At 35.5% G+C, this 14,642-nt stretch overlaps 1 protein-coding gene across 3 annotated transcripts in view; it reads right to left on the bottom strand.

Moving 5' to 3' along the window:
- The window catches only part of LOC117330334 (serine/threonine-protein kinase PAK 1-like), a 29,793-nt gene extending 18,774 nt beyond the window's left edge, over positions 1 to 11,019 (bottom strand). The window contains exons 1-2 of one of the 3 annotated variants that reach the window (XM_033888540.1): positions 10,910 to 11,019; positions 5,283 to 5,330 (exon numbers count right to left, since the gene is read on the bottom strand). In XM_033888540.1, coding sequence (XP_033744431.1) covers positions 5,283 to 5,301 — 19 coding nt within the window. In that variant the 5' untranslated portion in view covers positions 5,302 to 5,330; positions 10,910 to 11,019. Of the gene's footprint in view, positions 1 to 179; positions 418 to 5,282; positions 5,331 to 10,909 lie in introns of those variants that run through there. The other 2 variants (XM_033888543.1, XM_033888542.1) reach the window with 2 other exon arrangements.
- Positions 11,020 to 14,642: the final 3,623 nt, after the last annotated feature.

Genomic DNA, 14,642 nt, shown 5'->3' with positions numbered 1-14,642 from the left:
TTCTGTATTACAGAAATTCAAAAGCTTTTACATGTATAGTATCTGTATATAGAGATCATGATCTGCGTACTCATATGTATGTGTAGAGAAATTAAACCTTCCAGCCCTATATCCTATGTAAAATAAAAGCAAATTAACAGGTCATATATACCACATACAAAACATGGCGATCATCCTACCATTCATTATTGTTGTTTAGCAGGACTTCATCTGGACCGGTCAGCTACGTATATACATACAGCCAAGGTATAAACATAAAACACTATAACTATCAGACTGGTGTTACAATTCCGGCAATGTTATCTAACCTGCCTAATACTTCCTGTTGACTAAAACAGTATTCCCTAGCTATCTTACTTCCTGGATATGTTCACCAGTGAATACAAGACATGTCAACCTGTTACAGTCTGTAATAAAAACTTCCAATCTCTAAACTGAAACAGAAACTACAGCTTAAGGAATCAATGATTACATGCAGGTTATTGTGTAATGATGGGTGTACATGTCCACCTGCAAAATATATAACAGATAAAACATATATATAGTAATATACTGGACTGAAATTTAATCTTAATGTATTTGTGTACATGGTTTTTTTTATGTGTTATGTATATATATGTATATAAATATCTGTTTTTGGAGTCTGGTATAGAGGACTATAAAATGTCCTGAACCAGAAATAAACTTATCTTATCTTATCTTATCTTAGATCTAGGTATTCATTATATAATAAACTTAATGTATAATGACATCCAAATATTCTGAATGATATAGTCCAGTGAGTCAATTCTGGTTCCTAATACTGTAAATGCATGCCAGCATATAGAGAGAACATGTATGTATCAACACAAGCTGATCTATATAATATGTTTCTAAATATACCACATGTGAATTACAATGAGGTGGCCATGGTGATGTCAAACATAACTAGTATAAGTCATCTGATAAGGAATGATCACATTGTGAGACAAAGTCATGATTACACTTTGATTCTGGTCATGATCACAGCTAGGCCACTCAATTCAAGTGGCAGGTCCTGATACATGTGTGAGTAACCCAACAGGAAGTAGATATAGTGATTACTGGATCGATACAAGTTATAACCTGTGTACATCACCTTATAATACACTAATTATATAATGATTGTACATGTAACTGGTATACGTATACAAGTTCAATGTGTTATATACACATGTACACATTTTACAATTTATATCAATTACATGTATGAAATTATGTCAGCGATACACATACACATGTACAGTGGACCCTCGATAATCCGAACACCTTCGTTCCCAGCCCAAACCGTCCGGATTACGAGTTTTCCGGACTACCGAATTTCGTCTACCAGGTCAAAAAAAAATTGTTGTGTAAGAGTTATCTCCCTTGATTATATACAATACGGGACGTTTTAATGACGTTTCATAAACACGTCTAATAGTCAGTCTTTTTAAAAAATAAATATACTTATGTTCTTGATATGATTCTTGTTTTCTTTTATTTTGTAGAAACTAAAAAATAAACAATGTTTTTAAAAGAACATGTGAAGTGAAAGTTGTTTTATTTATAGCGGGCATATGTGACCTACAAACAACACACATGGGTTACGTCCCAGAGGTTCACAAACGAGTAGAAATTACATACGTTAAATACCTGAAATGAAAGACCCACTATGTACAATGTACGTTTTTTTACGTAAATTATGAACCTGAAATGTTAGTGAATTAATTATTGCTAACTACGAATTAGCACTATGTAAAATAACTATAATAGATATTGTACGTCAAGTTGATCAAAGCAAGACCAGTCTACACTATAAAACCATCTAATACTGTAGCATTTAGGTTGATCGTAAAGAAAAGCAATGTACCGTTATAAAAACAGAGCTACATTGTAACACAGGTAAACACCCGGGGCTATGACCTGGCAGCGGTCGCTATGACTACGCACAGTGTCAAGCGATAGTCTGTACAGCTGTCGACACGGGTGACTTGCCCGACATTTTTCTCTCCTCGTGGTGAAAAAATCGTCCGGATTATCGGGGGAAATTTACTAATGAAAACTACTTTCCGTTCCCAAAATGGGCTTCCGGAATCGGAAACCGAATTTCCGGACTGGTGAGTACAAATAACGTTACGGAAATCCGTTCCCGTGCTATTCCGTCCGGACTGCGAGTTTTCCGGACTATCGGCGTCCGGATTATCGCGGGTCCACTGTAGATATAACAAACAAAGAAATGATAATTTTTTATACCCTTTTGTTTAATTTGAGAATATATATAAAGAGCAATGGTTAAGCAATATGCACAGTCAATAGGGATACATTTTAATTGACTAAAGAAAGTAAAATTTCGAGTTTTATAATTAATACAATTATATTTAGTTATAACCTATAGCCAGCTGAGTATATGTTCAACTTAAACAAGGATGGATAGTATTGCAACAGCAATACAAAGTCCCCTGCCTGAGCTAGAAGTGCACCTATTCATTTTTGAAAAATGGATTTTCGAGAAAAAAAATAGGGGATGCACAACTACATGTCATACTGATCATGTATACCAAGTTTCGTTAAAATCGTAGTACTTTAGAAGGAGTTGTCCGGACAAGCCTCAACCAATGAGAAGCCGGCTGCCATTTTGAAAAATGAATTTTCGAGAAATAAATGTGGGATGCACAACTAAATGTTATACTGATCATGTATACCAATTATAGTTTCGTTAAAATCGGAGTAGTACTTTAGGAGGAGTTGTCCGGACAAGCCTCAACCAATGAGAAGCTGGCGGCCATTTTCGAGAAAAGAAATGTGGGATGCACAACTACATGTTATACTGATCATGTATACCAAGTTTCGTTAAAATCGGAGTAGTACTTTAGGAGGAGTTGTCCGGACAATCCTCAACCAATGAGAAGTCGGCGGCCATTTTGAAAAATGGATTTTCGAGAAAAAAAATGTGGGATGCACAACTACATGTTATACTGATCATGTATACCAAGTTTTGTTAAAATCGGAGTAGGTCTTAAGGAGGAGTTGTCAGGACAACTGTTGCGTGACAGACAGACAGACGGACGGAGGGTAAACCTAAAGTCCCCCCGTTTTTCAAACGGCAGGGGACTTATAACAAACAATTAAAGAGGTCCAGAAGACCTGTATCGTTCATCTGGTTGGATTTGACCAAACGTCAAAATAATGTTCATGTTCAATTTGTTAATACCAATTTGTTGATGTCAAAAAATGCTATATATGATTATATATGGGGTTGGCCATGGGATCTCAACAGTTTCAAAAACATAACTAAGAAACTAAGTCCCAATGCAAGGATTGGGGAAAGATCCCGGCCCTATTTTTAGATCATGATTATATAATTTATGCCCAACAATGCTATATATATAGGGTGGGGATCCCAATGGTTTCAAAGATATATCGAAGAACTTAAGTCCCTAGGGGTGGGGAAAGACCCCAGGGCCTATTTTTACATCATGATTGTGTTTGTCTCCTGATGTCCAGCAATGCTATATATGGTTATGGAGTGGGGATCTCAAGGGTTTAGCTCAATATCCACTATTGGGCCCTGCCCCTCCAGCCCCAAGGGAGCCACATCCTCCGTTTAGGGAACATTATAGATCACATTTGCCCAATGGTGTTCCAAATCATTCATGTGGTTTAAATAATTTACCTGAAGTTCCCCTATTGGGCCCCGCCCCTCTGGCTTTTTGAATGTGACGACAGATGAGCCTGGTCATCACTAAAATCTGCTAATAATAAATGTACTAAGTTATATATGGGGCCATGATCACAGTCTATTGTTAAATGTGAGTGTCATTGTCTACATTCAATAATAATCTGTGAAAGGATCATGTTCATGTTACACAATGTGCTTGTGTTCATGATGTCATCAGTGTGAATAATAATACAGTATTGGTAATTTGCATCCATAGTGCTACAATAAGACCAGTCTTTGTGTACAGACACATAATAAATATAAATCTGTTAACATCAGATGGTGTCTTTTGTTAGCTGATCAATTTCCCATATTTCATATTTATGGAAATTTTCTTTTCTTTTATATTTATCACATATTTCTATTGTTTTTCATGCCCACTTAAGCTTGTAAACAATTTATATATTATACACTTCTATGGTGTTGGTTTGCCCTGGAGACCTTCACTTCTGCAGTACACACACCTATATCCCATATAATTATTTTGTAGTCCCCTATACAGGTAATTTTTGTTGATTAGCACTAGTAAATTTAAAGGTATAGAATTTAAACAACACTAAGTTATAATTAATTCCAGTTGTAATGTGTCAATGACCATACTATTCACCAATCAGTATATTGATACCCCTAATCTATCTCAATCTATAATTCAATGATAATTAGTACACATTAAGTCTTCAGTAATTAATTTTTCATCAATTTGATCAAGCATTCAAGTAATACCAAACTACACAAAATGTTCAATCTTATTAATTATATTGCACATTTGCAAGTTAGATATTTAATTGTTCATGTTTGTGTTACTGTATACCATTATGTATGAATGCACATGGTTTTGGTGCATTGTGATCATGGGTTCCTAAATCTGCATGTATTTACAGAATGGGAGCTCTTTAGATCAGGATGTGCCCCAAATGACATTGAAGGATTTCATATTTAATCCTGATGATTTTGGAAATGTCAATGTCATTCATTGAACGAACTAATTTCTTTGGTACATATAATTTAGATAATCACCAAAACTTCTGTTTTGTTACTGGCCCAATATCATTGACTTGGGACTGTTGGTTATTAAACATTTGACCCAGGTGTGCTTGACAATACCTACTGATCAATACCATTTCATTTGAACGTGCTTGGTAATTGTTACTAGCTGCATATCATTGTCATGTGCCTTTAATCGCCACACCAAGGCATAAACTATATATCTAGACAATCACAGCAGCAAGGAATAAATTTACTTCTCTGCTAGAAATCTGCCATAACAGAATCAGAGTAGTCCGGACATGAAATTGACAGCTTTACAATTAAGACTACATCAGCTTTTGAACAGAGGAAATCTATCTATACATGGGAACTTATGATTATTTAGAGAGGAAATCTATTCCATGTATTTTTTTTTTTTAAATTATAATATATTCCAACCCTAAAGCATGCACAGGAACAAAGTCTTTTGTATGACTGGAATGAGAGAGCTATCTAATCATCCATCCAGTAGGTATGCATGCACCTGTAGATTCCAATAACCAGAAAGCATGCATGTTTAAACTGTTAAATGACTGACCTCGAAGCTCCATCATCATCACGTTAAGATAATATCTGGCTGCTGAATCTGTATCAGATTTACAGTGTAAAGACATTAGTTAGATAGGTACTTTTATCAGAATTCATACACTATAAGATTTGAAAAAAGAAAAATCTGTCCATCAGATACTAGTTCCTGATTTTATAAATCACAGTCAGAGACTAGAATAATGATTTATGTGGGTAGATATTAGAGTGATCTCCCTTTATTTGTTTTTTTTTTGTGATGTGTTTTTGTAGTTCTGCCTGCTTCCTTTATAAGAGTTAGTATAGATATATATATATATATATATCATTTTTAAATTCCAAAAAAATATAGGACCAATTAATTTGGATAATTAACTTACATGAGACAAACATACACTGTAGAATACATTTGTCTATATCCAACAAAACAAGTTGGTGAGGAGTGAGGACCCGTTATGTTGGTCTGACTATATCCATCACCGACATGATTTACTCCTTAGCATCGAACAAGTCATCTCATTACAATAATTCAACACACACATAAGACATAATTTTATCAAGGGCGTTTTTACCCATTACATGTTAATGATTAGCACACAGGTATATACATATATATCAAAAAAACCTAGTAATAGAATTCAAAGCTTAAGATATTAGTAAGGAGTACCGGTCCAGTACAAAATGGCAATACTATATCACACAATATTTTTGTCATTCTAGTCAGTAATCAATGCTAATTAAAAGCTAAAATCTAGCTAAAAGCTAGGGAAGTTTGGAAAACAACTGGTAAATAAGGACTTGTACTTATATAAACATGTGTCTAAAATATTCACATTTCACTTTGCTTCCTTTGTTATACATCAATCAATTTATTTTCTTTATTAGGCTATATATCAATATATCTTAGATACAAACATATATATAGTAATGATTTTTAGGTTAAAATTTTATGATCAATCATCGTTTTCACATTTTAAACAATTCCAAATCCTGATAAGCCTGTTAATAGTTCAAACAAAACTAATTACGATTGACAGCCTTAACTTATTATGTACTTTATATATATGATGGCACTGCTTTGGTTTATTTTGTTTAATATCCTATTAACAGACAGGATCATTTAAGGACTTGTCGGGTTTAGGAGGTGAAGGAAAGCTGAGTACCCGGAGAACAACCATCTGCCTATGGTCAGTACCAGGCAATTGCAACTGTCCCATGTCGGTTTCGAACTCGCAATTCAGAGATGGAGGGCTATAGTGATTAAGTGTCAGGACACCTTAACTAATGCAAATGTGGCCCCTTGATGGCACTGCACAGCTGGTAGATAATGAATATATACCAGTGAAGAATTATGACCGTCTAGATCTCCTTCTGAAGTCTAGTAACATTTAACAATTAAACGCTTAATAGATTGTATTTATTGTCACTGTAACTGCAATATAAATACAATCCAACAAAGGTTTGTTATATTTACATAATCTAGTTAAACACTGCCTTTCTTATATACGTACTTTATTTTCACCCATAGCCCATTTCCCTCTATGTTGATTTAAAAGAATAGCAGCTTCAAATCAAATTCTTTTCTGTGATTGACTTTCAACCACTCCATCACACAGAACAATGTCTTGCCATGAGGCTGAACATGATGAACATGCAAAATGACATCACAGTAACAACATTGTTCTCAATCATAACTGGTAGATGCAGCCCAGATGAACACCAAATGCAAGGCAATGGGATACTGCGGTGCTAAATATACCTGGTCAATATTCTGCAGTAATTAAGGTGACCATAGTTATAAATACATTTATTTTTTTCATGATTAGTAATTAAAGAGGCATTAAATTTGGAGATCTTATTTTTTTCTTTTTCTCGTCTTACTTATCAATTTTCTTCTTAAGCTTCCTAACCTCTCGATCTCTTGACACTGCCTAACGTTTGCATTTATAATTAGTCAGGCATAATTCAACCTTGTGAGGAAGGATTTGGGTTCAGTCGCTTGGCCAAGACATACCAAACAATGACTCTAAAATGGTGGTACTCCTGCTAATTGCTAAGCATTTTCAGAATGGACCAGCTAGCTAGTTTACCCTTATTCAGTATAATGTGACCATGTCAAGTGTCCTGCTGTAGTATGTACTATGAATTAATGTCGGCATCAGTTTTACTCTATTACAAATGCAGGGAGGCAAACATGAATCTGGTCGTGAAGATATTGTTCATTTAATTTCAAAATTCAAGTACTTTTCTCAATTTTTTTCAGATGCCTTTTGTCCAAACTTGTAGGGAATTGAAATATTTTTTTCCCTTCAGCTTAACATAATAAACATAAACAATTGTGTGTGTAAGTAAAGTGTTCAAAAGACTGTGCTTGAAAAACCAAATATTGAAGTAAATAACACTGATTATTAAAATCATTTTTCAATTCTCCAGTGATAAATTACTAATTTTTAAGGAATCTGAACAATTTTGTTTACGGGGAGTATGAATTCCAGCACTTATTTAAATATGATCAAATTCTATCACTTTTCCGGCAATTACCCAAATTCCCAGCACTGTACCAGGCCTCACCCTGAATTCCAGCACAGACGCCGAATTCCAGCACCAAAAACACACATATACATTACACACATGCCACTCTAAATCTCACATCCTTATAAATGACTTTATATCTGTTGAAAGGACATCAAATAATGCAAACCAAACCAACTTTTAGCTTTAACCATTAACACAAAAATCATGATACAATATAAGGCCTACAAAACCAGGTTACCAAGCAGTAATTATTTACTACAAATGTTCCAGGAATCTGTCATCATTCATATGTTATACCCTGTACAACATGTGTCAAAACCATGCATGTGACCACAATATTGGTTGTCTCCCTATTCAAAACCTGATATATATTGTCCTTATAATTACACACTATATGTTTGTCTGTTCAGAAGTGCAACCACAGGCAGTCTACTCCCTCACACTGACAGAACACTTGACTAGGTGAGACGAAAACCTAGCAATGGGCAGAAAACCTGTAACTTCCCGAAAAACTTTTATTTTAAATACAGATCACAACAAAATATTGTCCAAGGGCGAGATCTTTGGTATATATATATGTGTGTGTGTGTATCAAATTTAATTAGCACTCTTCTTTCAATTTAGTTTTTTCAGAGACTCCTTTCACCAGACCCCAAAATACTAAACTGGTAAGTGCAGATTCTATATAAAAAATACCAGGTATATATGGTGGGTTATCTATTTCAGTTCTAACTCTTTTGAACATGGTACAATAACCAATGTAACACTGTGTATATTTGCACAGAGACTGTTATCTAGTTTTGTGTTAAAATGACAATTCATATATATATACATCTTCGCTAGCCAAGGCTTCTGATTACGTTACACTCCACGAACCCTTGGCAGATATAGGCGTCAGTTCTGGCCCTCTAGCGGTGATTCGAAATTACCACCCTTCACGCATGAAATTTTCGACCAATCAAAACAAGCCTTACCGAGTTACTTCATCGGTGATGTTTACAAACACACATCGATGTTTGGTGTCATTTCGATGAGATATGTGATCAATGACTTATATGAATTGATCAAACACTGCGAATGTTCCCCCAAAGATTGTGATTTTTGTATTTAGGTAAAATGCCATGACATAGTCGGCAATGTAGCTCTGTACTGGGTGCCGCATTTTTTGTTTACTGCGAAACCAAGCCAGAATGTAAAACGCGATTTGATTGGGTGCCCTGGGATTCCAGGGCGCGACGGTTTGAACACGACTATATCCGCCAAGGGTTCGTGGAGTGTAACGTAATCAGAAGCCTTGGCTAGCGAAGATGATATATATATGAATGATTTAATTATCCATTGACTACAGCATACAAATATTTGTTAACTACATATATTAAGACACACAATTAATTGATTAATATTATAATCAATGGAGGTCAACAGATTTTCATTTATGGCCAAATATATATAGGCCCTTTAATTTCCGGGGCCGCAGTGGCCGAGTGGTTAAGGTGTACCGACACTTTAACACTAGCCATCCACCACTGGGTTGCGAGTTCGAAACCTACGTGGGGCAGTTGCCAGGTACTGACTGTAGGCCGGTGGTTTTTCTCCGGGTACTCCGGCTTTCCTCCACCTCCAAAACCTGGCACGTCCTTAAATGACCCTGGCTGTTAATAGGACGTTAAACAAAAACAAACCAAACCAAACCAAACCTTACCTTAAATTTCCACTACTGAGATTTTGTTGTATTTTTCCCAATTTCATGTTCATATTTTCCAAATATGAAATTGTTTAAATGTCCCTGTACATTACTTTGTATCAAGAAATGTTGATCAGTATTATATTTTTTTTTTCAAGCATGTGATCTTATGCTACAAGTTTCTATTTACTAAATCTAAATTAAACATTAAAAAACTTGAAATATTTCACAAATCAGCAAAAAATACCACTACATTTTCCCAATGAAAGGGTACAGGCCTTTTTAAAACAGGGGTAAGAAGAAAATTACTGGTTGTGAGAAAGAACAAGACAAATGTATCATGTTGCTTTGGTTATGGGACCATGTTAAAAACATGATGCCATGTTTTGTTACAAATGTATAAAAGAACTCAATGTGTTTCTATTTCAAATAATCCTGCATTTCAGTAACTTATACAAAGTACCAATGTATCAGAACTTGACTGGCATGGGTCAATCATCGGTGACAAGGTAGCTCAAATTAAAAGCATCTGACCATGGCTGGTGTTTGAAAGTCCTGGGTTCAAACGCCAGCCTGGATGTGCATTGTCCACTACTCTTACATTTGGAGCCTGTGACCAAACCCTGTTTCAAGTGAGGTAAATACTGGATAAGGGGATACCTGAACCTGGGTTGTGAACTTGTGAGTTGTTAGGTCTTAAGGGTCAAAGACTTAAAAAGGGAGGGAAGAGTGTAGTGGAACTTGACTGGGTCAATTATCGACGACTAGGTACCTGATCAATTGGTAGAGCATGCAGCTAGTGTTCGGAAGTTCAGGGTTCGAAATCTGGTCAAGGCGTCCATTTTTTCATTCCTGTTATAATTACATTAGCAGTATCTGGGGTCCTAGTATCTGTTACCGAAATGCTCTTGATATTCATGCATGTACACATCCATATGTGGGGTGTGCCGTGAATCATTCTCCACAAGTTTGTGAAATTTCAAGAAAATCTAGAGAAAAACATAAACACTTTTCAACTTTGCCAAAATGCATGCGTCCATTACTTTGTGAACGTTTCTGTTATAAAATGTCTGCAGCTGGCGTCGTGTTTGACAGCATTGTCACTGGTCGATCTCAACAGGTGTCACACGTAATATACAGCTGATATAGGTATTTACTCAAAATACACACAACCATTCCGTGTTTAATGATATAGTCTTCCTCTAGAGAACTACACGTGTAAACTGATTCATTTAAACAACAGCTAATAAGGACGGTAAACTTTTTCAGAGTTATGAGTGAGAAATCAATGTCCTAATTAGCTGTAGCGACATCATTGCAAACGTCACGATGACCAAGGGTCGAAAAAGTTGTGTAGCTAAAGTTAGCGAAAAGTGGTTTAATCAATAATTTGTGTACAAACAGTAGAAAGCATGATTTACCAAATGAGTCCCAATGTCGTAATCCTGTAGCTTCAGACGCGGCAGGAACAGACGGCCAAATAACTTTTGGGGCTGCTTTTCCCACTCTTCCTGTGCCAATCCGGAAATAAATAACAGGAATTCCCAAGATGCACCTGTTTCGGGCAAGAAGGGAGACAACCCTTACTTCCTGGTCACTTGCTACAGCCAGGGACTCGCAGATTTGGCAAAATCTCCACCTGTTGCCTTCTCTATTTCTTTAGGTCTTCAAACAGAAACAACAAAAATATCATATACTCATAGATCTTCAAACAAAAACAACAAAAATATCATATAAAATCTACTCACATATAATAAAACAGAGTGATTCGTACACATTGGAATGTAATATCATGCAATACAATATTATAACAGCCATGCTGTATTGATTTGTCAGTAAGTTTTAATGGCAAATAAATACTTTTATATAATCACATGTTTTATATATCAACCTTCATGTAACATTACGATTAAAGGTTTCCTATGTTACATACAATGTAGGTTTTACATAGATCTACAATAGGAAAAACAAAAATAGTTCATAGGCCTAAATGAAATGGAGTACCATAGATCTAGTCATCTTCAATATTACTATTAACCTGCAATACTTTCTGAAATGCCGAAACTCTTTTTCACTAGAACATGACACGTTTAAAATTTTCTCGGAGTATAATTCTCTTTTTATTTTTCGGAGAGCACTATTTTATACTAAATACGACATGCACAATTTTGTCCAGAATACATTATTTTGTCTGTAAAGCGGCAATATTTTGTCTGAAATACGACATTATTTTGTCGAAATACGACACTATTTTGTCTGGAATACGACATTATTTTGTCGGAATACGACACTATTTTGTCTGGAATACGACATTATTTTGTCGGAATACGACACTATTTTGTCTGGAATACGACATTATTTTGTCGGAATACGACACTATTTTGTCTGGAATACGACATTATTTTGTCGGAATACGACACTATTTTGTCTGGAATACGACATTATTTTGTCGGAATACGACACTATTTTGTCTGGAATACGACATTATTTTGTCGGAATACGACACTATTTTGTCTGGAATACGACATTATTTTGTCTGATATGCGACATTATTTTGTCGGAACACGACACTATTTTGTCGGAATACGACACGACTTATTTTGTCAGGAATACAACATTATTTTGTCGGAATGCGAAACTATTTTGTCTGTAAAGCGGCAATATTTTGCCTGAAATACGATACTTCTTTGTCTGGAATACGACAATGTTTTGTTTGAAATGCGATACTATTTTGTCGGGATATGGCATTCTCCTTTGTCTGGAATGTGAATCTTAAAACAGAGATTTCTATATCCAGTCAAAGACTTGATATACAAGTCTCTGATCCAGTGGTTTTATATAGAAATCTCTAATCGTATGTAATTTAGCAATGTTTATCTAACCTTTCAAAACGCTATAGTCGTCAACCACTTCCGAATCAAGTTAGTATATTAATTGAATGATTTTAAAACTGCATTTCATCGCCACGCTATCTTCCAATAAGTTTCGAAACTCAAGTTCCACATTTCAATCAAACCAGTATCATTTTCATTAGGTAGCCGGGTACTACCAGATTTTGATATTACATTAATGATAAATATTGTAGTGTATTAAACGCATACCTTTATATCGTTAGTCTACTGTCATGTATTTAGGGGCCATTTAACTGTTTATTCTGTATATAATTTGTTATGCATTTTATTAGCCTTGGCTCGTGGACAGAGTTAAAGAGGTATTTGGGCAGCTAAGTAGCCATAGATAATTGTTGTGGTTCGGAAGCTGTAGATTAGAGTGACCGTGTGAAATCTTGTGTGGAGAAGTCTAGTCTGTGACATCACTTGTTAGGGAGGCCGAATGAGCTGACCTGTAGGTCAATCTAAAGTTATCCTTATCAGCAGCCTCGTTTTAGGTACCAGGATTCTGACAAAGGGGAGCACATTTAGACTAGGGATTTTGGAGAGAGCGGTCAGTTGTTAGTTTGGCAGTAGCCAGCGGTCAGTAGTGAGCAGTTCGTAGGACTAGTGAGATCAGACAGTAAAGAGGTCTGGAGGTTAGGGTTTTATAGTAGAGAATATAAGTGAGCAGATTCGAGGAGATCTGAGAGTTGAGAATATATTCCAGAGATTGGATAGTTATAGTAGTCTTAGAGTAGTTTGTGGTAGATAGTGTGAATAATAGTGTGTAGTTTTAGTAGTTGGAGTTAACAACTGAGTAGATGTAGTAATAGAGAACGATTGGAGACTAGTGTGGAGTGCCTTGATATTGATTGATGAATTTATTATATGATTTATGATTTAAATAAAGTGTAAATATAATCTTACATAACTTTTTGTTCAATTAATTTTGAACTGGTGGCAGCGGTAAAGACAAACGGCGAGATACAGAAACGTAACACTGGTACCAGTGGAGGAATTGTTAGAGTTTACAAAACTTGTAACACTGGTGGCCGCGGTGGAATTTAGAGTTGACAAAACTTGCAACACTGGTGGCCGCGGTGAAATTTAGAGTTGACAAAACTTGTAACACTACGATAAGAGTTATGGTGCACCTTTAATCTCCCAACGTGACTATCATTGTATACGGTAAAATTAAAACGTAATGGTGGTATAAATCAATCTAAAACTAAGTAACATGTAGTGTAACATGTAGTGTAACATGTAGTGTAACATGTAGTGTAAGTAACATGTAGTGTAACATGTAGTGTAAGTAACATGTAGTGTAACATGTAGTGTAAGTAACATATAGTGTAACATGTAGTGTAACATGTAGTGTAACATGTAGTGTAACATGTAGTGTAAGTAACATGTAGTGTAAGTAACATGTAGTGTAACATGTAGTGTAAGTAACATGTAGTGTAAGTAACATGTAGTGTAAGTAACATGTAGTGTAAGTAACATGTAGTGTAAGTAACATGTAATGTAACATGTAGTGCAACATGTAGTGCAACATGGCTTATAAAGGTATCAAAGACTTTGTCTTGTTAACGCTGCCTTATAAAGGTATATGCTAAGTTCAGCTCAGGCAACATACAATCGAATATTTTCACAGTCAATATATATAGAACGCCGATGTGGCGCAGCGGTAGGCTTTGGGTGCCGTAGATCGTGAGTTCGAGGCCCGGTCAGGGCACGAGTCAAAAAGTTGTCTTCCTTCGTCATTTGTGTTTCTAAGCTATATATATATATATATATATATATGGGGCAAAGAAGTAAATCAAACAGTGTGGATAATGAGGCCTGTTAAATTTTCGAGGAAATCCGCCCCTTTATCAAAACACAATATTACTTATATAATATAAGTTTATATTACTTCTTTGACCCATATATATACTGAAACGAAAAAGAAACGCAACATGGAAAATTGTGATTAATTTTGTATTAAATATACATATCTGTATAAAAATCGCGGAAATAAACATGCACCCTGCCTAACACCCATACCAATCTTCAAAATCACCCAAGTGTGACTAGAGACCTATGCACTTCCGGCGCGGTAAAAAACATCAAAAACCGTGCCTGTACAAACATATGCGTTCTTTTTTCATTCAAACCAGTATCAATTCATCACTAACATTGAGCCACATCATCGCCAATACTTTTGCAAACAATAATTCCTTTTACAATTATGCCACGGTTATCAAAGGTTGATAGAGGACGTGCTATAGCGATGCTTCTG

This window comes from Pecten maximus, chromosome 7, assembly GCF_902652985.1.
Source record: "Pecten maximus chromosome 7, xPecMax1.1, whole genome shotgun sequence".
NCBI classification, from domain to species: Eukaryota; Metazoa; Mollusca; class Bivalvia; order Pectinida; family Pectinidae; genus Pecten; species Pecten maximus.
This window is presented reverse-complemented; position numbering and strand designations above follow the sequence as displayed.